The 27731-nt window shown below is 41.9% G+C and overlaps 2 protein-coding genes across 6 annotated transcripts in view; both read right to left on the minus strand.

Moving 5' to 3' along the window:
• Window positions 1–4926, minus strand: part of slain1a (SLAIN motif family, member 1a) — a 78453-nt gene extending 73527 nt beyond the window's left edge. The window contains exon 1 of the mRNA XM_067985490.1: window positions 4155–4926. Coding sequence (XP_067841591.1) covers window positions 4155–4699 — 545 coding nt within the window. The 5' untranslated portion in view covers window positions 4700–4926. The remainder of the gene's footprint in view (window positions 1–4154) is intronic.
• Window positions 4927–9292: 4366 nt separating this feature from the next.
• The window catches only part of scel (sciellin), an 88027-nt gene continuing 69588 nt past the window's right edge, over window positions 9293–27731 (minus strand). For all 5 annotated transcript variants that reach the window (XM_067986505.1, XM_067986506.1, XM_067986507.1 and 2 more), the window contains 8 exons: window positions 26837–26920; window positions 23533–23619; window positions 22633–22710; window positions 21242–21328; window positions 18759–18830; window positions 14628–14736; window positions 13631–13733; window positions 9293–11407 (listed from right to left, as the gene is read on the minus strand). In XM_067986505.1, coding sequence (XP_067842606.1) covers window positions 11391–11407; window positions 13631–13733; window positions 14628–14736; window positions 18759–18830; window positions 21242–21328; window positions 22633–22710; window positions 23533–23619; window positions 26837–26920 — 637 coding nt within the window. In that variant the 3' untranslated portion in view covers window positions 9293–11390. The remainder of the gene's footprint in view (window positions 11408–13630; window positions 13734–14627; window positions 14737–18758; window positions 18831–21241; window positions 21329–22632; window positions 22711–23532; window positions 23620–26836; window positions 26921–27731) is intronic.

Genomic DNA, 27731 nt, shown 5'->3' on the forward strand with positions numbered 1-27731 from the left:
CTCAGAATCCCGTGCTAAAAGGGATAGATTCAGAACAGATCTAGCAGCTCAAAACTAGGCAACCATGAGGTGCTATGGGCCATCAGCAGCAGCAGAATTGTATTCCGGCACAATCTGTAACCTCATGGCCCGGCATATCCCTCACTCTACCATGACAACAAGCCAGGGGATCAACCCTGGTTCAAAAGCAGGACACATCCAATCCGGCCAATTACCGCCCCATCAGTCTACTCTCAATCATCAGCAAAATGATGGAATGTGTCATCGACAGTGCTATCAAGCAGCACTTACTCACCGATGCTCAGTTTGGGTTCCGCCAGGACCACTCTGCTCCAGACCTCATTACAGCCTTGGTCCAAACATGGACAAAAGAGCTGAATTCCAGAGGTGAGGTGAGAGTGACTGCCCTTGACATCAAGGCACCATTTGACCGAATATGGCACCAAGGAGCCCTAGTAAAATTGAAGTCAATGGGAATCAGGGGGAAAACTATCCAGTGGCTGGAGAAATACCTAGCACAAAGGAAGAAGGTAGTGGTTGTTGGAGGCCAATCATCTCAGCCCCAGGACATTGTTACTGGAGTTCCTCAGGGCAGTGTCCTAGGCCCAACCATCTTCAGCTGCTTCATCAATGACCTTCCCTCCATCATAAGGTCAGAAATGAGGATGTTCGCTGATGATTGCAGAGTGTTCAGTTCCATTCGCAACCCCTCAGATATGCATGCAGCAAGACCTGGACAACATCCAGGCTTGGGCTGATAAGTGGCAAGTAACATTCATGCCAGACAAGTGCCAGGCAATGACCATCTCCAACAAGAGAGAGTCCAACCACCTCCCCTTGACATTCAACGGCATTACCATTGCCGAATCCCCCACCATCAACATCCTGGGGGTCACCATTGACCAGAAACTTAACTGGACCAACCACATAAATACTGTGGCTACAAGAGCAGGTCAGAGGCTGGGTATTCTGTGGCAAGTGACTCACCTCCTGACTCCCCAAAGCCTTTCCACCATCTACAAGGCACAAGTCAGGAGTGTAATGGAATACTCTCCACTTACCTGGATGAGTGCAGCTCCAACAACACTCAAGAAGCTCGACACCATCCAGGACAAAGCAACCTGCTTGATTGGCACTCCCTTCACCACCCTGAACATTCACTCCCTTCACCACCAGCGCACCGTGGCTGCAGTGTGTACCATCTACGCCAAGGCTTCTTCGACAGCACCTCCCAAACCCACGACCTCTACCACCCAGAAGCACAAGGGCAGCAGGCACTTGGGAACAGCAACACCTACACGTTCCCCTCCAAGTCACACACCATCCCGACTTGGAAACGCTACACGTAACCCCACCAGCGAAAAAAAGTTATCTGTTTTTAATACAACTGGTCATTCTCTCTCTTTCTCTTCCTTTCGGATGTTTCTCTCTCTCTCTCCGCCTTTGGGTTCTGACCGTTTGTATATTCAGTAGGCCTGTATGTAATGTCTCTCTGCCTGAACACTTTGATTGCCTTGACAACGGGCAGTTGGAAAGATTATCTGTAATCACCAGGCATTGTTCTTGGACTATATATGCGGTAACCTTCATGGAATCCCACACTCACCTGACGAAGGAGAAAGCCTCCGAAAGCTTGTGATTTTCAAATAAAACTGTTGGACTATAACCTGGTGTTGTAAGATTCCTTACATTTGTCCATCACCGGCATCTCCACATCATGGAAATATATCGCCATTCCTTCATCGTCACTGGGTCAAAATCCTGGAACTCCCTACCTAACAGCACTGTGGGAGAACCTTCACCACACAGACTGCAGCGATTCAAGAAGACAGCTCACCAGCACCTTCTCAAGGGCAATTAGGGATGGGCAATAAATGCTGGCCTTGCCAGCGATGCCCACATCCCATGAATGAATAAAAAAAAGAATAAGGGATAGGTCATTTAGGACTGAGACGAGGAGAAATTTCTTCACTTAGAGGGTGGTGAATCTTTGGAAATCTCTATACCAGAGGGCTGTGGAGGCTCAGTCATTGAGTACATTCAAAACAGAGATCGATAGATTTCTTGATATTAAAGGCATCAAGGGATATGGAGATAGTGCAGGAAAATGGCGTTGAGGTTAAAGATCAGCCATGATCTTGTTGAATGGAGAAGCAGGCTCAAGGGGCCGGACGGCCTACTCCTGCTCCTATTTCTTATGTTCTTAAAAGTTGTTAACCATGAATTTTAATCTTAGCAACAGTTTGGTTGTCCCACCAACAATTTGTTAAGAATAAAATTTAACCAGCATTTGGATGTTAGTGAGCAGTTAGAGTTCTTTTTCCCCTGCTCAGAGAATGATGTAGAGTCAGCAGTATAGCTTGGGTTTGCTAGCTCCACAATTTTTTATGCATGTACCAAGTACCTTCATTATAACTGGTTTCTAGCAAATATTCACAAAGCAATTTTTAAACTTGCCTCACAGTGTATTAGGTAGAGGATCCACTTGAAATTGAAAAGTAACATTGTAATGATACATTAAAAAGTTTCGCGACCAATGGGCACCTCAGGAAATAGACTGTATTTTAGATGCCAATAATATTATAATTTAATTGATTTTTTTTTGCTATTGCTTTATTAGCATATTGTTTAATTTGACTTTTTGTTTATTTATTATATTAGTGGTGCCCAAGGGCATTTGCCACAATGATTTTATGTTCCTGTTTGGTGACACTGGGGCAACTTAGTGTCACCCCTATTGGTTAATTAAAAAAGGCCTAAAACACATCCTTCAACAAAACAAAACAGTACAAAACGTACAAATTGTTTACTATAATTCACTGGTTATTGTGCATGATCAGGCAATTTCAGTGCTGGAACTGGGGACCTGGAGTTAATTAAAGGATCCTTGCATTCACATTTTCTGCTGTTGTTAGCATTCCCTGTCCAAGCATAAAGTCAGTCACTATAGGCTTGTAAACCCCAAGGACTGTTAAAATATCGCTTCAAAATGTGATGAACAGCAAACCTCTTCCAACGCACAATGGTTGTAAAACTGCATTTTAATTTTTAATGAGGAGGGTAACCTGGTAAATAATAATCTAATTTCACTATGGCCATTGACCTTATCAATCAAAAGACTCCATCAAATGGCACGATGCTAAAGGTCCAGAAAAATGCACCTTCGATCTTTCAGTGACCAGTCAACCTAGACCCAGGACAGGATGAAACTTTTTTTTTAAAAACAGCATCATATGTCAATTGGCAGATGCCATAAAACATGAGTATCATTCAGACAAAAAAGCTAAAGAATGAAACAGGTAGGATCACACACTATGTGGCCCAGTGACACAAATACAAGGAGAAATCTTTGGCAATACAACAAGGTAGAAATGACATCTTACTGGCAAATGGTGGAAGTGATGAAGTACTGAGTGTGAGGAGGGATGGGGGGGGGGGGTGAAAAGAAGAAGAGGGGAGGAGGGGTGAAAAGAAGAAGAGGGGAGGAGGGGTGAAAAGAAGAAGAGGGGAGGAGGGATGGGGGGGGTGAAAAGAAGAAGAGGGGAGGAGGGATGGGGGGGTGAAAAGAAGAAGAGGGGAGGAGGGATGGGGGGGTGAAAAGAAGAAGAGGGGAGGAGGGATGGGGGGGGTGAAAAGAAGAAGAGGGATGGGGGGGGTGAAAAGAAGAAGAGGGGAGGAGGGATGGGTGGGGTGAAAAGAAGAAGAGGGGAGGAGGGATGGGGGGGTGAAAAGAAGAAGAGGGGAGGAGGGATGGGGGGGGTGAAAAGAAGAGGGGAGGAGGGATGGGGGGGGGGGGTGAAAAGAAGAGGGGAGGAGGGATGGGGGGGGGGTGAAAAGAAGAAGAGGGGAGGAGGGATGGGGGGGGTGAAAAGAAGAAGAGGGGAGGAGGGATGGGGGGGTGAAAAGAAGAAGAGGGGAGGAGGGATGGGGGGGTGAAAAGAAGAGGGATGGGGGGGTGAAAAGAAGAGGGATGGGGGGGTGAAAAGAAGAAGAGGGGAGGAGGGATGGGGGAGGTGAAAAGAAGAGGGGAGGAGGGATGGGGGTGAGAAGAAGAGGGGAGGAGGGAATACGTTGAGGGTGCCTATCAATAACTGTTAAAATGGCTATTTTCTATCGGGTGACAAAGGCAGTAAGATAAGGATGGAAAACAATACCAGCTGTCGTCGTCTCCGCTGCAGCGGCCGTTGTCCAAGTCCAGGATGTCGACCTCCTCCAGGAGCAGTCTGGCCGAGCCGCTGAACGCCCGGGGAGCCGCCTCGCTGTCTGCCGGCTGCCTGCTGCCGTGGGGCGCCCTGCTGCGGTCCCAGTACTCGGGGCTGGCCGGGCAGTAGCCGCCGGGACCGGGCGGCAGGTAGCTGCTATTCGGGTTGGGGTGACAGTAAGCCGAGCCCTGGGGAGGCGAGCAGTAGCCGGCGGGGGGCGGGCAGTAACCCGGGCTGGAAGCCGGGTAGAGGAGAGCCGTAGCGGGCGGCTGGTGCGAAGGATTACCGCCCATGTAGACCGGGTGAGGAGGAGGAGCAGCAGCAGCAGCAGCGGCGGCGGCGGCGGCAGCAGCGCTCGCCCGGCTCTTCAATTGCTCGTTCTGCCACTCGAGTTTCCTCACCAATTCCTGCAGCTTCTTCACCTCCAGCTCGGCGCTCACCTTCGAGCTCACATCCCCCCCCGCCGCCCCCATCATCTTTAACAGCGGCGCTTCCATGGCTCCAACGATGCCACCTGCGAAAGGCTTCTAGCCTTGCTTTTTGCCTCGGTGGGATGAGCGGTAGCGGCTGCTGCTTCTTCTTCTGCCGCCGAGTTTCCTCCTGCTCCTCTCGGGCTGTGCCCCCTTTCTCTCACAACAAAGAGCTGGCGTACACTGCGACGAGCCCAACACTTGGACCGCAAAACCCTCCTCCTCTACATTATAATATGTGCCAACCCTCTCAATCAAATGTCAGCAGTTAGTGTGTGTATATATATATATGTGTGTTTTTGTTGTATGTGAAACCCCCTTTTTTTTTTATCATGATGTGAAACCTTTTATTCAAAGGGAGGTGTTAGCGTCCTGGCAAAGCGCCGCCCACATCAAAGGAGCTACGTCGTCTTGCAAGAGTGCTACAGCTCGCCCGTTTGTAAACACAGTCCCCCCTCCTCCGTGTGCGGCAACCATATGGTTATTGCAGCACCATTCTTTCATCTGAACTTTGTTTGTTTTTTTAAAAAATATTTTTTATCTGTTATAATTTTATCGCTGCAAACCTGTATCTGTATGCTTGAATATGTTTCAACACGCACCTGTCCATGTATACTTCAATTTGTTTCAACACACATCTGTCTATATACTTCAATTTGTTTCAACACACATCTGTCTATATACTTCAATGTTTCAACACAAACACCTGCCTATGTATACTTCAATATGTTTCAACACACACACCTGTCTATGTATACTTCAATGTTTCAACACACACACCTGTCTATGTATACTTCAATATGTTTCAACACACACACCTGTCTATGTATACTTCAATGTTTCAACACACACACCTGTCTATATACTTCAATGTTTCAACACACACACCTGTCTATGTATACTTCAATATGTTTCAACACACACACCTGTCTATGTATACTTCAATGTTTCAACACACACACCTGTCTATATACTTCAATGTTTCAACACACACACCTGTCTATGTATACTTCAATATGTTTCAACACACACACCTGTCTATGTATACTTCAATATGTTTCAACACACACACCTGTCTATATACTTCAATGTTTCAACACACACACTGTCTATGTATACTTCAATATGTTTCCATGATGTGGAGATGCCGGTGATGGACTGGGGTGGACAAATGTAAGGAATCTTACAACACCAGGTTATAGTCCAACAAATTTATTTTAAAATCACAAGCTTTCGGAGATTATCTCCTTCGTCAGATGATTGAATGAAAAGGTTCTCAAATCGCATATCTTATACGATGTTGGGACAGCATCACACCAATCAAAAGGTGTCGTTGTTATTCAAACAGGCCAGTCACGGAGAACAGAACGTCCCAGTACACTCGATATACATTGTGTCTTTTACACAGGCAGGCAGAAAGAAACTTAAAATGGCAGAGAGAGAGAGAGAATTTTAAAAAACATATAAATTTTTTCCCCCTTTTTGCTGGTGGGGTTACGTGTAGCGTGACATGAACCCAAGATCCCGGTTGAGGCCGTCCTCATGGGTGCGGAACTTGGCTATCAACTTCTGCTCGACGATTTTGCGTTGTCGTGTGTCTCGAAGGCCGCCTTGGAGAACGCTTACCCGAAGATCGGTGGCTGAATGTCCTTGACTGCTAAAGTGTTCCCCGACTGGGAGGGAACCCTCCTGTTTGGCGATTGTTGCGCGGTGTCCGTTCATCCGTTGTCGCAGCGTCTGCATGGTCTCGCCAATGTACCATGCTCCGGGGCATCCTTTCCTGCAACGTATGAGGTAAACAACATTGGCCGAGTCACAGGAGTATGAACCATGTACCTGGTGGGTGGTGTCCTCTTGTGTGATGGTGGTATCCGTGTCGATGATCTGGCATGTCTTGCAGAGGTTGCCGTGGCAGGGTTGTGTGGTGTCGTGGACGCTGTTCTCATGAAAACTGGGTAACTTGCTGCGAACGATGGTCTGTTTGAGGTTGGGTGGCTGTTTAAAGGCGAGCAGTGGAGGCGTGGGGATGGCCTTAGCGAGGTGTTCGTCGTCATCGATGACACCTCGCTAAGGCCATCCCCACGCCATCGTTCGCAGCAAGTTACAGACCATCGTTCGCAGCAAGTTACCCAGTTTTCATGAGAACAGCGTCCACGACACCACACAACCCTGCCACGGCAACCTCTGCAAGACATGCCAGATCATCGACACGGATACCACCATCACACGAGAGGACACCACCCACCAGGTACATGGTTCATACTCCTGTGACTCGGCCAACGTTGTTTACCTCATACGTTGCAGGAAAGGATGCCCCGGAGCATGGTACATTGGCGAGACCATGCAGACGCTGCGACAACGGATGAACGGACACCGCGCAACAATCGCCAAACAGGAGGGTTCCCTCCCAGTCAGGGAACACTTTAGCAGTCAAGGACATTCAGCCACCGATCTTCGGGTAAGCGTTCTCCAAGGCGGCCTTCGAGACACACGACAACGCAAAATCGTCGAGCAGAAGTTGATAGCCAAGTTCCGCACCCATGAGGACGGCCTCAACCGGGATCTTGGGTTCATGTCACGCTACACGTAACCCCACCAGCAAAAAGGGGGAAAAAATTTATATGTTTTTTAAAATTCTCTCTCTCTCTCTCTCTCTGCCATTTTAAGTTTCTTTCTGCCTGCCTGTGTAAAAGACACAATGTATATCGAGTGTACTGGGACGTTCTGTTCTCCGTGACTGGCCTGTTTGAATAACAACGACACCTTTTGATTGGTGTGATGCTGTCCCAACATCGTATAAGATATGCGATTTGAGAACCTTTTCATTCAATCATCTGACGAAGGAGATAATCTCCGAAAGCTTGTGATTTTAAAATAAATTTGTTGGACTATAACCTGGTGTTGTAAGATTCCTTTCAATATGTTTCAACACACACACCTGCGTATGTCTACTCGAATATGTTTGAACACCCATCCATCTGTGTATATACTTCAATATGTTTCAACACACACACACACACACACGGCTGTGTATGTATACTTCAATTTCTACAACCATTCCTTGGATTCTGATGAATTGAGTTTGGCAGTCTTAATCCAGTTCCTAGTGTACTTAGGCTAATGACATAAAGTGAGCCCTAAGTTAGCAAAGATTGGCAATCTTACTCAAAAAGGCCTCAGGATGGCTGGTGTAGGAAATAGAAAAGTGTAGGAGTGCTGTTCTTGGTTGGGACAAAATCCAAGGTTCTTAATGTTGCATTTGGTTGTTCTTTCACAGCCCTTGGTGCCTGGAATGGAAATTATTGCATTTCCCAGCACTTCCAACTCTCACCTTGATCAGCACAAAATGTATATAAAAAGCAAGAAACATGGTTAAATACATTTGTCTAAGATTTTTGATTTTGTTCATTTCGTTGAAAATCTAAGATGAGCGATCAAGACCCATTATATAGAATACCACCAAGGCCGAAAAGAGCAAAATAAAAGATGAAGTAAATCAGATAGTATAGATTAGGTGATGCCAAATTTGGGTCTTAGAAACATGGAAAATTGTAGAAGGAAGACTGTGAGAGGTAAGTAGTTCCACAGTTTTGAGCTCTGGGAAAAGAATGAGTTGTAACGGAAGACTGTATAATAACTCTTGATTTCAACAAAGTGAGGATGCGGGGTGGAGGGAAAACATTTGGTGGTATATTTGGAGCTCAAAAGGAATAAGTGAGGCGAGTTCAGAGGAACATTGGTAATAGTAAAACAGTGAAAGACAAGAAAGGTTGTGGTGGAGAGGGTGGAGGCTGGAGCTGACAGGGATTGCTTATTAAACAGTAAGCCCATTCTGGCATTCTGTCTAGCAGCACAGAAGAGTTACTAGCAGATCCTCCCTGGATATGGGAACAATAAGCAAGTCTTTTGTAGGCTTGGGCTTAAGAGCTATGAGTTATTGAAGCATAAAAAATGTTTGGCACAAAAGAAATAACTGTAATTCTTAGAGGCAGCGTTCACAATAGAAGAGATGTGGGAGTGCTACTTGAGGTCAGGGTTGATAATTTTACCAAACATTTTCCAGTCAAGTTATGGAAAAAAGGAATTTCACTACCACAGTGAGGACAAGAATGTCGATTGATGAAGAATAACTGAGGATGGAGCTATCGTTGTTAAGAGATGGTATGTGCTGGTTAGATTTACAAGAGACATGAAGGAACTGTGTCTCTTCAGAATTAAAAGCAACAAGATTTCCATTGCCCCAATGGAGAAGGCCAAGATATGGGGCTAATTTTACAAGTACTCTCACCCACCTATTGGAAATGTGGGCAAATTCCCATTAAATTGAAACCAATGCTTTTTGGGGTATTGGATAGACATGGATACCACTGAAACATTTGCTAAAATGACAAAATACTGGATGATGGATGAAAAAGAGGGGGAGAAGGAAGAAAAAGTTGTGCAAACTAGGCTAACCATAAAATTGAACACTGATTTGATATCATTTTGTGTATGTATCACTGTAAGATATTAAAAGGATATCAATGTCAAATAAAATGTAAAAGTTTCAATTAAAAGAAAATCAAAAGCAGTGATTTCCAAATAACTAATGGAACACACACATAATTAAGAACAACAGTGTTTATCAATTTGGACAGTTTTTTATTAATGCAATATTACAGTTTGTTAACAAAATACCTTTGTACCAACATATTTTCTTGCTGTATATTCATGCAGTAATACAAAGCACACGTTTTCACTTAACATAATCCACACATGCAAAATTTCATATGGGAGCTCAGATTGTTGATTGCTTCTGATAAACGACTGTTAGATCCATCAGAGTATTGATCCCCAAATGCTCCTATTCTCAGCACAGGTTTTTTTTTAAAATCTAGACTTATTGTCAATTACTAGAGATGCTGAGAATTTACAGCAAGTTTAGTTTTCAAAGGTTTTGTGTCCTCAATTTCACTGTATATTTCTTGTGATGCAAGTTTGAAACCAACATTGCTAGTAAATTGATAAATGACAACTGAGCATCACGGGTCTAGTGGATATAAAAAGTTAGCACTGTTACAGATGATGAAACATATACATGATATTCAAGAATTCTGAAGACACGATTATCACTGATCTACCTGACTATAATTTTCTTTTTAAATTCAAACTAATTTAAACCATATTTTTGTACATCAAAATCTAAACTATCTTTAAAAATGTTAAAACAGAGTGGGCTGGATTTTCCTGCCGGCAGCATTCAGATGTGTTACTAGCAGCAGAACTATGATTTTTCTGGGGGTGTTGTTGCTACCATGAGCAGGGATAGGGATAAACAGAAGCTGATTTTAACTTCAATCACTTTCATGGCTGCTACCCAGCAACTGAGTTGTCTTGGAAAATGCCTGATTACTCCTCTCTGCAAACTGAATGATCTGTACAAATTACATGGTGAAAACGTCACCATAACTTGCACTGCCCACTGGACAAACATTTTTGTGAGCATGTTTGAATGATCTCGTCAGTGCTGTGAGGAGAAAGGTTTTCTGTCAGTATAATCAGCTGTAAAACATTACTGCTCACCAATAGGAAAATCTGGCCCCTTGCTTGTCACATAGATATCCATAATAATTGAAATAAAATACTACTGTCATATACAGATTTCCTTTACCATATAGAAACATAAACCTACCTAAAATTACAATTTAGCAAAGAAATTACTTCCAATGAAATATATATAAAAAAAGAAGAGGTGGCATTCGCTTAGGTGTTGCATTTGAATTCCTGCCCCTTGCTTTTAAAGAAATTCAGCTTTTTTTTCAAATTGCTCGAAGAGTTTCACACATCTTTAGTTTGCCTGAAAGCTAATAGTTAAAATACAGAAATGTCATAATATTTAATTCATAACAGTGCCAGCCTCTTAAAGAAGCAGTGTTGCCATAGTAATTAGGAGGGTGTATGACACAATCATCAATGCACTGATGTTACTGTATAGCAAATTTTGTCCAGCAATACCATTTTTATCTCACTTTTTAAAATTTAAAAAATATGGTAAACAGATTGCCAAATTAGCCGTAGTGCCCATCTCTGTTGTTAGAGATGCTGCTTCAAGAACTGAGCTGGCCTGAGACCTCACTAATACACTGACATTGCCCCTTTAATGTATTGCATCTGCTCTTATTTTCAAGTCCTGTAATTGTGCCTTGGAAAACTGAAAATATATGTTTGCATTACACATAACAGATGGAAGATTTCAGTTCTATTAATAAGTGTCATTTTATTTATCCAACCTGTAGTTCTTTTATAATTTGGGGAACACAGGCTATTTTCTAGATATTGGTAGAACACAATGCTTAAAAAAAAGAACAGCTTTCCATTTGCAATAACATAGGCTGGTGAACCTTGTTTTTAGAAATAAACCACATTGGATCTTATTATGCCTCTTAAAATATACATTGATGAAATAAGGAAGCTATTTCATGGAAGTTCCTTAAGCAGTGACTTCATTTTCACATGATGCAAGTCCTTTTTTAGCGATTTGCCCCCACAATACATTATATAAGGAGTAATTACGAAATACTATTCCTTTATTTTAAAATTACAATTAGAGAAAGGAATTATAATTTGTATAAGATATATCTTCTAAAATTCATAAAGCAGTGTAAATATGTCCCATCCCAGTAAATCGCAAACCGTACAGAGATCTTTGTTCAGCTGGTACTCTTGTTTGAGAGTCAATTTAGTACGCCCATTGTGCTGCAAAAAAAGTAGAAATGTTCTTCAGATTTAAACCATCGAAATACTCCTTTACGCATTACTCAATTAATACATTTCTATTTTGCAAATGAAATATAAACACATTTCGCATTAAGAGATTAACATACACATTTTATAACCTTTTAGTGTCCGTAAGATAAAAATATCACTTTCACACAAGTAGTCTGAATCTTGTTTTTTATATTAAAAAAAGAAATCCTCATATAGGGTTTAGGTCCATAATACAGGAAATGACCAAGGTGAAGCATGGAAGAGAAGATGGGGCAAATCACTGGTTAAGTGACACCACACTTGGATTTTAAAAGCTTGAAGATTGTAGGAGGAAGGAAAGACAGAGTGGTAAAGAGTTCCACAATTTTGAGGGCTGAGAAAGAATGGGTTGATCTTAACTTAGCACAATAGTGTAAAATTGGTGAAAGCGAATCAATGGAAATAAAATTTCCATTGCAGATGGCTGCAGATTCGCTATCACCAATTTTACACTATCGCACAGTCAAGATCAACCCCAGTGAGTTGGAATAGGAGACAATGAAATGAGTCTTGGTTTCAATAAGACAAAGTGTGTAAAAAAAACACATTGAAAGAGTAACCTTTGGTATAGATATATTCTGTGAACTTTGTGACCTGTTATTAAATTATTCTACAAAGGTATCATAACACTGGACCAATAGACAGCCTTTTGTTATGTGCAGCAACTGCATTTTCTGGTTTTCTGCATGCAGCAGTCAGCAATATAATCACATGGCACAGAATTTCAGCTTGGCACTAGAGAAATGTTCTATGTGACAATGCAGGCTCACTTTTGGCCCAAGTCCTGAAGCAAATTGTAAATTTGAAAGCAGTTGTAATTTTTTTTTACCAAGAGAACTAACACATTTGCTCTGAAATTTGGCGTAGGCCAGCCTGAACGTGACAGTGCTGAATTTCCCCAGCTTTTCCTTTTCAATTTAGGACAATGGAATTGATGCAAATAACATCAATATAGAACGGGCGATACTGCAAACAATTTTTAACAGTTCCTACAGAAAAGATCAGTGGGCTTTTGTATCCACACAACAGGAGCCGCACGTAGGATGCTGATTTAATTTGCTTTTTAAAAAAGGTATGGATGTTTGGCCATTGTATATTTATGCTATGTATGTAACTGTATCCAGGGCTGCCACTTGCCCAGTTATGAACTATCCAGTCCTGTTTTGAGTGAGTTTTCCAGAAATTTCAAAACTACGAACCAGACATGCAAAGATATGTTGTTAAAAATTAACATGACTTTTTTCCCTCCATGTCTGTATTTTACTTATTAATGTTAAGGATTTCAAAGAATTTTTACTAGCAGCAAAGCAAACATCAAGCGGCCAATTTTAAGTTCAGCAGTGGTGGAATGCAGACCGCTACGGATCAACTGCCCAATTGAAGTCAATGGAACGGTATATCAGGCAGAGCGTATAATAAGCGGCCAATCTGCTACTGCCAGTTTTCCGTCCCCACCGAAAGTTAAATCCAGCCCTCGGATCTCAAGCCAATGTCCCACTCCTGGCGTCATCCACTTTTGGACTTGGGAAAAGGTGACAACCTTAATGACATCTAGGGTTGTCCACTCTGGTTGGATGTGTTTCTGGGAGGTTTCATCACATGACCTCCTGCCTCCAACCACCCCGCCCCCGTGCTCCCGCCATTGGTCGCCCGACATGTCGGTCTTCGCAGCAATCAGTCAATAATGGCAGCTACAGTGCTGAGGGAGTACTGTACTGCAGAGGTGCCGTCTTTCAGATCAGACGTTAAACTGAGGCCCCATCTGCCCTCTCAAGTGGGCAAAAAGATCCCATGGCACTATTTTGAAGAAGAGCAAGGGTGTTCTCCCCAGTGTCCTGGCCAATGTTTATCCCTCAACCAACATCACTAAAACAGTTTATCTGGTCATCATCTCATTGCTGCTTGTGGGAGCTTGCTGTACGCAAATTGGTTGCCGTGTTCCCTACATTGCAATCAGTGACTACACTTCAAAAGTACTACACTGGCTGTAAAGGTCATGAAAGGCGCTATTTAAATATAAGTTATTTCTTCTTTCTATGTAGTCTCGTGATTTGGGATAGAACCGAGCTTCTGAAGATTGTCCCACAACTGCTGGAGTTTTCACTGAAATTTCAACTATGAAAAGTACATGAATTAATATTTTAATTAACTATAATTAATTCTGCCCCATACCTTTTACTTTATCATAGCACGGTTCACAGTGTACGGTACGATGGTGAACCCAGAAGTTGTCTCCAGCATTCAGGTTTTCAAGAGATGAGTGGCAAATTTGACACTGCAGAAAAACAAAATATAATTATAATTATTCTGTGGGGATCTACCGATCTGTGGTAAACCCCTTTACGTTCAGCTAAATAAACAAATTAAATATTACCATATTTCTTCTTGTGTGAGGCACAGACTGGAACTAACTAATCTCCCATCACATCACTCACAGGTAGTGGGAGGTCTGAAGTATCATTGTGATATTTAGTTGCAAAGATGGAATTGTGTTTAACCTGTCCCTTTAGGGCCATTACTCAAGTACTCCCTAGGGAAGGGGGGAAAGTGGTCTAAATGGGCATAACCTGAGGTAATATAGTGGCTAATTGTTGGGGGGAGTTTCTGTAGATTGGCAGCTGATTGTAAATCCCCAATTCTTGTTATTAGGAAGTAACTAGATTATCAAGGTTAGAAAAACTATCAGCAAGTAATTGGCTCTTTCTCTGTTTTTGGATACTTTTCTAAAGCCTGGTGTCTGAAGTTTAATGTATGAAGTATGATGGACGTATGCTTGACTCGTGACCCTTCTATATAGACTCTTTTCATTAAATCGGGAGCGACGTATATCGGATGGCTGAATTGATATCACCCGCTTTACACTATCAGCCAAAGTCAAAATTACCCACAGTGTTAGGGTGTACACTTGGGCCTGTGAGTTCACACATGGTGATTTCTTGATGTTGGCCAAGTTATTGAGGGAGGGATCGGTGCTGAGTTGACATCTCTTGCTTCCCCGCAGTGTGATAGGAAAAAGGTGGAAACATCTAACCATACTGCTGTGTACTGCGTAGCAAATGACCTAGCAAGTGTTAAAGTACAAATGATATTATTTGTTTGTAAGGGTTAGCTATTACCTTACACAAATCTATAATATGCAGTTTTATTACTGTACAATGCTATTTTATACCTTAAAGCATGATGCATGGCAGTTAATGTTCAAATCTTCCAAGATCATTCTTGCACCCTTGCTAATGGGTTTGTAGCATTGGCTGCATACATTTTTATCCTTGGATGGCCTGCAAACCAAACACCAGAGTTTAATATGAGTACAATTAAATGCTGATATTACACATTTATTCAAAATTAATGGCAAGATACTGGAAGATCGTCATTGCACTCAACATGAGCCACCTGCTACAGGAGACGAGGAATTAGGAGAGAAAAGTAGAGGAAGAGAAAAAGGAATAAAATAATAACTTTATCTTTTTCTGATCACGTTTTCTGACCGGTGTGGTGTTATGTTTAAAAATATAGTAGGGGGGATAAAGGAACAAACTAAAACATCTTTTGTAAAATCTTGTTGAAAATAAAATCCAAACAGATGGGCACCACACGTTTGCCATTGCCATGGAATGGGTACAGATTTGAATCTTACTTCACACAGTTCCCTATCTGAGCTGGAAGGAAGTGCCAAGCAGAGAATGTGGGCATTTGCCAACAAAAGAAAAGGAAAATCATAGGGGGCAATCGTGCTTGGGCAGTCTCTGGCTTCTCCTAATGGATCAGAGGGCAGCCTGGGCACAGATCATGTGCCAACCCTGTCGGTTGCCGGCATCATTTCAGGCAAACAAAGAAAAGAGAATGAAAAAAATCCAGAAAAAGGGGCCAGACTTAATCATAGAATAATAAGAGAAAATCCAGACTGATGCAATTTGTATCACCTTTTTACACCAGTAATAATTTATAGTGTTGAACATTGATCAGAGCTTGCAACATCTTTTTATTCGCTCAATGTTTTTTAAAATTAAAAATAATTCCATATGATTAAAATTCTTATTCTAGACATTATCTAAATAAATACAAATAGTATAAAGTTAGAGTGGATAGGAAGGACCTATTTCCCCTGGAAGAGAGGTCAATAACCAGGGGGCATAGATTTAAAGTGATGGTAGAAGAATAAGAGGGGAGTTGAGGAGAATTTTTTTCACCCAGGGTGGGTGGTGGGGGTCTGCAACTCACTGCCTGGCAGGATGATAGAGGCAGAAACCCTCATCGCATTTAAAGGGTACTTGGATGTGCACTTAAGGTGCCGTAACCTACAAGGCTACGGACCAAGAACTGGAAAGTGGGATTAGGCTGGAGAGCTCTTTTTCAGCCGGCAGAGACACGATAGGTCGAATGGCCTCCCTCTGTGCCGTAAATTTCTATGATTCTATGAGTTTGGATCCCCCAAAATTCCTGGATCTGGGAGGGCAGTACCGGGGTATATGTTGGGCCGGGGGGCCATAATTCAGGGTGGGACACTCCCATTTCCTTCTGCCCGCAATCCAAAATTACGACGAAAGGGACAGAAACTTTTTGCATCTGCCCCCTTCCATCGTGACGTCATTGAAAGACGAAGAATCGATGGGATGATGTTCCCCTCACCAGAAATCCCACCACTTCTGCTTTTCCTATGGCCAATGTAAAATACAGGCAGCAAGATGTAAGTGGGACACCCAGTGCCGCTCAATATTCCTGGCCTTGCCATGGGTTGGAAGGCCAAGAATCATTGTAAGTGGCACGTAGAAGTGGCACGGACGCCCATCCCCTTTATGTAAGTGACCCCATCCCTGAGATTTCAGACAGGTTCAATGCTGGGCCATGCCCTGCTGCAATTCCGGGTTGAACTTGAGGAATTTTGGGCCTAGAATGTTCAAACAATGGCCTTGCAGGACATATCCTGTCTGTGAACACTGCTTATTCAGTTTGCTAAACAGCATTTTTGATTTTCGCCCTTGTATGCTTAAAATATATTTCCTCCACTGTTCAGTTACCATTTTGAATGTAGCAGGCCCAGCAGATTGGAAAACTGAAAAACCTTATTGGTGGAAAAAGGCTATTCCCTGATTGATGAATTTAGGCTACATTTGTGGATGGTTTGTGTACTCAAGAGGCCAGTGTTGTCAATACTAGGGTATACTACATTAGTATGATTGCCTTCAGTACTTCACTTTAGCCACAAAAGTGTCAGTATCAAGCAACTCGCAGGTCAAATACAGGATAAAGTTCCCTCTGCTCTACTCCCACAATGTGCCTTAATCCTAACCTCAGAAGAGCTGCACCAGTGTGAATTTTTCCCCTTCCCACACTGCCCATTCTGAATGAAAATACCAATTTAGTGCCAAATTAGAGGTGGTTTCATGTTAGGAATTGGGTGAAAACTGCACAAAACTCATTTTACTTAGAAAATGAAATGAGTTGCCAATAGAAGATGCTTTTACCTTGCTGGACTGAGCTAGATTCAAACCCAGGTCCTTAAGGTGAAAGCGTTGTGAGCTAACTCATTGGACCACACGATTCTACTAATCTCAAAACAAAATAAACTACTGCTTAGAATTTTGCACTTTGTTTCATGAATAATCTAATGAACCGTCAAAGCAGTTTGGACTGAAATGTAGTCCCCTGTGACACTTTGCCTCACAGTTGGTCCTGTCCGTGCTCCACTAGCATACACTCAAAGGTTGCTGCTAATCTCCCTAAGGTTGCCTCCAATACTCTCCTAAGGTCGTTGCTTCTTACCTCTCCCAATGCCAACATCACGGACAGACAAACTCAAAAGCATCATCATTAATTATTGAGATACTCATGATTATCATGACTAAGAACTGTCATGACTAACTTGACTGAATTTTTAGAGGTAACAAGGGGGGTCGATGAGGGTAGCATGTTTGATGTAATCTACATGGATTTTAGCAAGGCTCTTGGCAAGGTCACACACAGCAGACTGGTCAAGAAAGTAAAAACCCATGGGATCCAAGGGAAAGTGGCAAGTTGGATCCAAAATTAGCTCAGTGGCATGAAGAAAGGATAATGGTCGACGGGTGTTTTTGTGACTGGAAGGCTGTTTCCAGTGAGGTTCCGCAGGGCTCAGTACTAGGTCCCTTAATTTTTGTGGCATATATCAATGATTTAGACTTAGATATAAGGGGCATAAATAAGAAGTTTGCAGATGATACAAAAATTGGCCGTGTGGATGATAATAAGGAGGAAAGCTGTAGACTGCAGGAAGATATCAATGGACTGGTCAGGTGGGCAGAAAAGTGGCAAATGGAATTCAATCCAGAGAAGTGTGAGATAACACATTTGGGGAAGGCAAACAAGGCAAGGGAATACACAATAAATGGGAGGATACTGAGAGGTGTCGAGGAACAGAGGGACCTTGGAGTGCATGTCCACAGATTCCTGAAGATAGCAGGACAGGTAGATAAGGTATATGGGATACTTTCCTTTATTTGCTGAGGCATAGAATATAAGAGCAGGGAGGTTATGGTAGAACAGTATAAAACAGTAGTTAGACCACAGCTAGAGTACTGCGTACAGTTCTGGTCACCATATTACAGGAAAGATGTTACACTAGAGAGGGTACAGTGGAGATTTACTAGGATGTTGCCAGGACTGGAGATTTTTAGCTATGAGGAGAGATTGGATAGGCTGGGGTTGTTTTCTTTAAAACAGAGGAGGCTGAGAGGAGATTTAATTGAGGTATATAAGATTATGAGGGGCCTAGATAGAGTGATAGCAAGGACGTATTTCCCTTAGCAGAGAGGTCAATAACCAGGGGACATAGATTTAAAGTGATTGGTAGAAGGATTAGAGAGGAGCTGAGGAGAATTTTTTTCACCCAGAGGGTGGTGGGGGTCTGGAACTTACTGCCTGAAAGGGTGGTAGAGGCAGAAACCCTCATCACATTTAAAAAGTACTTGTTTATGCACTTGAAGTGCCGGAACCTACAAAGCTACGGACCAAGAGCTAGAAAGTGGCAATTGGCTGGATATCTTTTTCAGCCGGCACAGACACGATGGGCCGAATGGCCTCCTTCTGTGCCGTAAATTTATATGATTCTATAAAAATATTCACTTCCATAAGTTGAACTCTAACTACTCGTTTTCGCCAGATGGGACTTGCTATGCACCGGACCATAAATTATATTCTTTTTAAAAATGGAAAAGTAGATCAGCAACATTAAACAAGCATATTAATAAGTCAAACAAAACTTCTATGGTTCAAAACTGAGAAAAATTGTTCAGATTATTCAAAATAAGGATTTTTTTCTTACTGTTCAGCACTGGTGAAGGCAGTAGTTAAAGTTATCACTTTTGCAGGAGCCTTGCCTTCTGAAAGAGGTGAACTGCAGAAACAAGAAGTACATTCCATTACTAATTTTGTGATTATGTCTTTATAATTCTATCATTTCTGGGCCCGTTTTCGGGCTGAGACTTGGCGCTGTGCCGGCAGCACCCATCCCAACCAAGAGACCCGAGGCCAGCCCAAAATTGGGCCTCGGGTCTCACTAACATTTTATGCGCAAGCTGCCAGAGCTAGTCGTACTTCCACAGGTAGCTCAGAAATTTGAGAAGCACGAATGTCAGGTCGCTTGCCTTGCCAGCAGCGGCTGGAGGGGGGGGTTGGAGTGGGCAACAGGTGGGGCGGGTAATTGCTTCAACTGTGGAACAAGGGGAGCACTCTTGCTGCTCCTGGCTCCATAGGAAGGTTTTCAAAAAAACGGAAATACTCAAAACCTTACCTTTAGTTGGTGGCTGCTAAAGAATCCTGAGTGGGCCAGGCTGAAAAATGGTCTGATCCAATTTCAGATAGGACATCTTCCCAGAGGTCCTTGGGGCACAGGACAGTGGTCTGTGAAATTGGGCCTTGTGGGGCCCGTTGTGCACCCATTCTGCCCCTATGAATCACCATTCCTGTGACTCTGGCCTCTTGCCCATTCTCCCGTCTCTTCACCCCACCACTGGTGGCTGTACTACTGCCGCCTAGGCGCCATCCTTTGGAATTCTCTCCCTAAACCCCTCCACCTCCAAGAGAGGCAGACAGTCAGTGGCCTAGAAATTTGGGTGCCCCTCGCGCCAGAATAGAGAAGCCCAAGGAGCCCCAGATATTATGCCTAGGACCTCATTACCATGAGGCCAGTGTAGCGGGAGGATCCCTCTGGGAAGACAGAACGAAGGTCGGATCTCTATTGGGGAGCTTAGAGGTCAGGGCTGGTGGGGGGGGGGGTCGGGGGTACGGAAGGAAGATCAGGGTTCAGGGGAGCCTGGAGATCGGGCCGAGGTGGAGGGAGCCGGCAATCAGGTAAGTGATCAGGGGTGATCGCAGTCATGGCAATGGAAGCTCCTGGTCCCCCTGGCTCACAGGGAAACCTTTAAAAAATTAAAAATCTAAACTTAGCTGGGCCTCTTCTGACCCTCAATCCAGTTCCTGGCTGGTTTGGGCTGGCGGGGAAGCCACTACTGTTCCCCCGCTCAGGCCTCAGGTTAATATTAAAGCCAGGCCCCTATGACGTCCAAAAAAAAATCCTTCGATAGTGGCTAATATTTTTAATGAAAAGAATCTATAAAATTTTTGTTCAATTCACTAAAGTGTCAAAAACTCAACCCAGGCACTCAACCAATTTCAGTTATTGGTGTCTTAATAACAGAACAAGTAATAATGTAGGCAAGATTTTAAAAATGAGTTTTTTCCCTTTTTATCCACTCTGGTTTGCTATTACTGTATTATTAAATTCGTAATTGTATAAGAGATTGAACAGTTTAATTCCTTTGCCCCTATATAAATTAAATTATATTAAGTAAATCAAAAATCAAATCTGTTTCTTAACTCTTCCCCACAAGGAACTGGAAAGACACTCACTATCACTGACAACATTTAAAAAAGATGTCTCCAGTTTACATCTCTCATTTTCTGATATTTTCAGCACATATATCTGCTAATCAAACACTGGACTTCATCGATAGTTAACTAGATAAAGAGTGAGGTTTTAGATAAACAGCTGTTGGTGCTATAGAGCTGGAAGAGTTCAGGAGCTTTTGAGAGCCCAATGAGCCACCAACCAAGCAATGGCTTCCACCCAAAACCATAGACCATCAAGTGCTTCATGGTAGGAGCTGTATCATATCCGCAGAACATCAATACATTTTAAAACCAGCTCGATCAACAAATTCCCTTATTTTATGTACTTTGGTCTCGTTTTGTATCAATTTTGGAAAAAAAAACATTCTTTGTAGCATTGCAGTTGAGTTCGAAGATAAATTGCACCGTTAGCAGCGAGATCAATACATTGGCCATTACTTCTGATTCGCCGCTCTGCTCGCTGCAGCGTATTCTAATTAGAAAACTAGGACAGTTTGGTGTAAGTTAGTGATGGCGAGATCAACACATTAGACGGCAAAACTTACATGCCTCACCAACCTTGCCGTTGCAGAAAAATCTGAGCCGATATGTTGGAAAAATTACTTAGAGCAACACTAACATTTATGTTAAAAGCACATTTCAGATCATGGGAAGCATCAATATGGAACTTTTAATTTGAAACTAAATGCCCCTGCGTACAGTCATCAAATTATGCTACAAACTCCTGTCGGTACAGACAATTCTCTCTGTCAAGCTTCCGCTCTGTGGCCTTGCAAATACATTTTAACATGTTTGTATTTGATCAGAAATTAAGGATAGTCATCACAGATTCTAAAGTAGCTAAGTGCTCAAGATGTAGAGAATCCCCAATAAAGTGGTGCAAGAGGCAGACAGTACCTGGGGCTTTTGGATTTTTTCAGAGAATTACGTGATGATTGGTAGACTGAAGACTCGTCATCATCAGAATCTTGCTCCCTCAGAGGGCTAGGATAAAAACACAATTTGTAATTTATTGCATCTCAATAAAATATATACTGTTCAGTACTCCTCTTGTTATTTTTCACATTTTTCCTTTGCCCGATATAAGTCCAATCTCACCTCCCCAATACTTATTTGCTTATTGCAAAGACCCAAGTAAGCATTGGATAACATAATCTTCAACTTCTTCCAGACAAATCTTCAAACATGGTTACGTATATAGAAATGAGTGTATTTAATAATAACCAGTAATAATGATGCAAGTCAGCAATTGCAACTGTGTGTCACCTTCCATCTCTCTCTTTCCACAGACCTGTCCAGATTTTGCCTTGTATACTCAATATCCCCCTCCCTGTCCCCTGGTGTGAGGGAAGTACAACCCCATCTTCCCCCAGCACAGTCCCATAAGATTGTTACAGTATTAACATTGCATCTTTGGAATAACCTTTCATCTTTTTTGTTTATATTTCATCACTGCTATTCATTGCTTTCTTTCCACCATTCATTGCTTTTCTGTCAATTGTAGTACTGCTTATCTATGTACTTTCACATTAGCAAAACCACGCTACAAAGGGCATACTGGACTTTCAAGTACACTAAGAAATGTGGATGGACCTAGCATCATTGATGTGTGCACCACACATTCCTTGGTACACATAAGTGTTCTGAACAGGAGCTGAGACAAAACTATAACCAACGTTAAGAAGCCTCTGCACCCGAGTACCTGTTATAGGCTCCCACTGCATCAGCAACACTGAATGGTAATATTTACTTCCTCAGAAAGACCAACCTGTTGATCATGATATTAGTACTGAATAAAGAGTAATGATTTATCAACAGAAGTTTGAAACATTATAGTAATAATCCCATCATTTATTCATACATTTCACATTTGATAAAATATTAATTGGATCCCAATGTCTTAGGCAAAAAGCAGAGGTTGAGCTTGTAAGAAACAAAAGCATTTTATGGGTTTTACTGGCAATTCAGTGGCCATTCTACGTGTGCGTATTCAGACAGTGAGTCTCATCAGACTATTCCCCCATGGAGGGGTATTGCAAATAAGCCTGATCACGTCTTTACAAGAAGCCCAAATGGCAGGGGTCATCGGACACAAGTGGGACTTTTCTTTTTCCCCCCAGCACAGGGAGAATGAGGTCTTCACCACTCGCCACTCCAGATACGATCTGCTGACTCAGTAGAAGCCATTGTTCCACCAGAAAGCATGGACTACATTGATCACCAGTCTCCAGAATGGAGAAGGCACATAGAGAAAGAAAGAGAAAGAGGAGAGGGGTTGATATAAATACCTGTTTTCCTTGTAGGTTGATCGAGAATTATACAGATGGTCTTCTGTGACTGGGCTTTTATCAGTAGGTGAATCAGAGCTGAAACAGACAAACAATCCATGAACATACATTCACTGTAGCTGTATGTATATATCTCACTGAACACATCCATTATAACTTGAAGAAACTGCACTATGTTAATGTCCAAGTGAATTGTTAATGGCTTTACCTAGACACTGAGGGGTAATTTTAACTTTGGGCAAAAGTGTAAAATGAGCGATATCAAATTAGCTGCCCATTATAAACCACCTGATTTTTCTTTCCATTGAAATCAATGGGAGAGAAAATCGGATCGTATAATGGGCAGCTAATTCGAGATTGCCCATTTTACACCATAGCCCAAAAGGTAAAATTAACTCCTGACTGTGATTAATTAATCTACTGAAATAATAATGTAACTACAGAATTAAGAACTTGTATTTGCCCCACCCCATCCCCTCTCCACATTACCATAGCACTGGGGTGCAATTTTACAAACTCAATAGACACTCTCAACAAGCTTAGAGCCACCTGCAAGGAAAGTGGTCAACTGGAGACCAACCTATTTCCACAATAACTCTTAAATATTTGAGGTAGAAATCTGAGGCATTTACCTTTGTGTTATAATTGTCAACTTCCATGCTTTAATGCATTTTTGAGCACGAGCAGAAGCATCGATGGGGGACTCTCAACCTGTAGGTCCCTCTGTATGCCATCATCAAATTATACTATAACTAACATCTATACAGATTTTTCCCTTTTTGTCAAGCTTCAGCTTAGTATCCTTGAAAACACATGTCGGTTGGTTCTTTTTGGACCATAAATTAAGGAAAACTAGATATAGCTGATCCCCAGTTAACTGTTATTAGAGGCACACACTACCTGTAGGTCCTGCTTGTTTTGATATAAGAGGTTGATGATTTGTGGGTTGAAGGTTCGTCATTAAGAACAGTTTGTTCGCTCGTGGACCTAAGATAAAAACACAATTAGTAATTTATTTGGTAATTTTGTTTATCAAATTTATTTGAAATTTCCTGAAAACTTGTGCTGCAACAACATCGTAAGTACGGTGTGATGCTGATTTTCAGCACAAAAGATCAAGGAACAATGTCGTAAAAATGGCCGTATAACTTACATCCATTTTTTACGCCGCTTTTCCTCGATCTTTTGCGTCAATTCAGTGAAACCTCTACCGAAACCCTCTGCCGCTTATTAACGTAACCCTGCCCCGATGCAAAAGCCCAGAGAGGTATTACATTACAAAGGTGTGAGGTATTACATTTGGTAGGAAGAATAAGGGGGCCACATACTGCTTGGAAAGTAAGAGTCTAAATGGGGTAGAGGAGCAGAGGGAGTATAGATATACAAATCACTAAAAGTAACGATGCAGGTTAATAAGGCAAGAAAAAAGTAAATCAAGCACTTGGGTTCATTTCTAGAGGGATAGAATTGAAAAGCAGAGAAGTTATGTTAAACTTGTATAGAATCTTGGTTAGGCCACACTTGGAGTACTATGAACAGTTCTGGTCTCCATATTATAAAAAGGATATGGAGGCACTGAAGAAGGTGCAAAACGATTTACTAGGATGATACCAGAACTGAGAGGATATACCTATCAGGAAAGGCTGAACAGGCTGAGGGTCTTTTCTATGGAAAAGAGAAGACTGAGAGGTGACCTGGTCTTTAAGATTATGAAAGGGTTTGAAAGAGTAGACATAGAGAAGCTGTTTCCAGTTGTGGGAGAGACCAGAACTAGGGGCCATAAATATAACATAGTCACTAATAAATCCAATAGAGAATTCAGGAGAAACTTCTTTACCCAGAGAGTGGTTAGAATGTGGAACTCGCTACCACAAGGAGTCGGTAAGGCAATTAGCATAGATGCATTTAAAGGGAAGCTAGATAAACACATGAGGGATAAAGGAATAGAAGGATATGCTGATAGGGTTAGATGAAGTAGGGAGGGAGGAGGCTCGTGTGGAGCATAAACACCGCATGGACCTGTTGGGCTGAATGGCCTGTTTCTGTGCTGTACATTCTATGTCATTCTACGTAAGAATGTGCGTTCCCTGCATTTATGCCAGTTATGAACGAGTGTAAATTTATGCCTAAAATTTTAGTCGCAGCATTACCCAAAATCATATTTCTGGTGGTTTATGATTTTTAAAGTAATTTTTCTATTTCTTCTCATTGAGACTTACATTGAATTTTCTTTATCGTTGAATACATTTTAATGGCATCAGAATGAGTTATGTTAAAAAATGGAAAGCTTCCACGATTGCAATTTCTTAAACATGTACATACAAGATGGTTTGATGACTTCAAACTTTTAATTTTCACACATAAGAAAGAAATAGGGCAAAATTTCCATGTTTTCCTTGGGCCCCGATTGTTTAAGCTGATTTCTGCTTGTTTCATGCTGGTTTTTATGTTCTAATGTATGCTAATGAGATTCTCAGGAAATTTCAATATAAGTTGCCGAATTTAAGATCGGCATTAATTTTGGCGTAACTTGCCAGTTATGCCATTTGAGGAAATTCCAGGCCATGCTGTGCACATTACTTCTTGTTTTCCTCTATTCTTTCTTTGTGTCATTGCCTACATTATCAAATCTCACCTTTATATTTATCTCCCTATCAATTACTAATAATTTAAAAGTTTAGGTAACATTAACCAATTTTATCTTCTCAAATACTGACTGAAATGGTGCATATCTCTAACGCTCTTTGTTTTTATTTCAGATTTGCAGACCTGTCATGTTATTTCTTATGGTGAGTCAAAAAATACGCTCATTTCATAAACCTTTTTTCAAGGGCACCGTTGGATAGTGCCAGATATAAATTACCCAAAACCACACAATAGTGGTTCGATCATCAAGGTTGGTTGCAGTTATAGAAGCCATGATGTGAAGATGGACTGGGATGGACAAATGTAAGGAATCTTACAACACCAGGTTATAGTCCAACAGTTGGACTATAACCTGGTGTTGTAAGATTCCTTGCAGTTATAGAAGAATGTATTGGTAGAGATAAAAAGGTACAGGACGTATTAGTGGCAATAAATTATTTGGATCATTCAACATTTGGAACAGCTATTGAGAAAAGTGATGAGAGAAAGTTTACATTTTGTTAGGCTGTGGGAAAAATTTGCAAGTGTGTTTTTTACAGTAATGACAGTTGAACACAGAGCAGATAATGGGATCGCGGCAACAATTGTTGGTGGGGTGTCAGCTTTATATAGGATGTGAAGGAAAATGTTACCAGGTTGGATGCAAATTCGATCAGTCAGCAACCAATTTTGCAAAGGGGCCTGAAATAGGAGTTAGGCCCGGAGATTTGCATAGGCAGTGGGCATAACTCCAGCTTCAGGTGGGCGCCCTGGGTGACTACAGGACGGCCTAAACAATATGGCATCCACACATATCCACCACAGAATGAGTGTTTGCACGCCACATCGAACCCTTTAGCGCCCAATTTATGCTGGAATAATGGGTGTGGCACAATCAAATCTCTAGGCCAATTATTGACTCTTCATGGTGTCATGGGGGTGAAATTGGTCGAGGGTAATGCAAAACGGACAATAGCGAATCAGCAACCCCTTTTACACCCCGCCCCATTTTCTTTTTTATTGACTTCAAGGGTTGACTTGTTATTTATAGAAAATTATTACTGGTTGTTCCATGAGAATAGTGTTGATGGTTTGTTCGTACATGAAGTGAAATAAGACATAAGACTCAAAACTTGAATATGAGGTTTAGTTTGATGGAATTGACAACAAGAGATCTTTCACTTCAAAAGATCTATCTTACCATGTGCTTGAACTATTGTTTGAAACATTGCACCAATTAATAGTGCTTACTTCAAACTGCGAGGGTATTAATAATAGTAGAAATATTATACTTCAGAAGTAATATTAACAATACATGTTTAACATAAATTATACTAAAATCAGCAAAGGGGTTGAGACAGCTGCACAATAAGTGCTTTTTGGATCTTGAAAAATAAAATCTAATGAACGTCAGCTCTTCATGTTTAAACATCCATATTCCATTCCATTTCCGTTAAATGTCCCCTTGTTTTCAGAGCCACTATTGATTTTGCAGCGTGGTGGTAACATTGGTATGAACTGGAGTAGTGAATTTAGACAATCTGAAAGGCAGAAAATCCTCTATTGTATTAAACAATACCTGGAGCTTTTCAAAATAGGATCAGGGGTTGTCTTTGTGCTTGTAATGGTATAAGAGCTGGTATTGTCCCAGTCTCCACTTCTCCTGTTAAAAGAAGAGACAAAATATGAAGTGTATTTCAAACATCGTAATGTATATTTTTTTAAGTCTCCGTTCTTGTGCTCCTGAGTCTTCTGACACTTACCCTACTTGGACAGGAGAGAAGAAAGAGTTTGTTGACAAGAAATGCCTCTTCAGATATGGAACAGTATTGAAGTTTTGGATTGACTTGTGCTTTTTAGAAAGTTAAGAGTTGTTGGAGGAAAAGAAGCAGAATTAGACACAAAAAGAGGAAACCGAGCTTCTTGGAGGCAGATTCAGCTAGAGTGAGAATGTGGGAGTTCCATTTGAAATCAGAGGAGACAGTGAAACCAATAGTGTCAATAGATTTTTAAAAAGGACAAAGGGTGACCCCTTCAAAAGAGAGAGATGGTAGATGTTGGTTGGAGTTGCCAGAAATTTACAGAAACTGAGCCCAGAAATTCATTGGTTCTTCTGGTCTCCTGCCATAACTCTGGTGGGAGACCAGCAGAATCCCCTGGAAAAAAGCAGAGATCTGGTTGCACCTTGCAAAGCAAATATTGTTAGGGGTGAAGCCAGGGGTGAGAACTCCCTACGTCGAGAGTTCCTGATAGCCTGGTTCAATCAGGATCCATCTTATCTCTGGGGGCAAGTATGCCAAATGAGCTGAGGCATACCGTCCTCCAGAAGGGTGAAGGTGGGCCCCACTGGTGGGATCCAGACCAAGGAAGTCTCCTGGAACCCTGAAGGAAGATTTGAAAGGGGTATGGGGAGAGAGCAGAAATATGGTATTGAGATAGAGGATCAGCCATGATCATATTGAATGGCAGAGCAG

Source organism: Heptranchias perlo, chromosome 6, assembly GCF_035084215.1.
Source record: "Heptranchias perlo isolate sHepPer1 chromosome 6, sHepPer1.hap1, whole genome shotgun sequence".
NCBI classification, from domain to species: Eukaryota; Metazoa; Chordata; class Chondrichthyes; order Hexanchiformes; family Hexanchidae; genus Heptranchias; species Heptranchias perlo.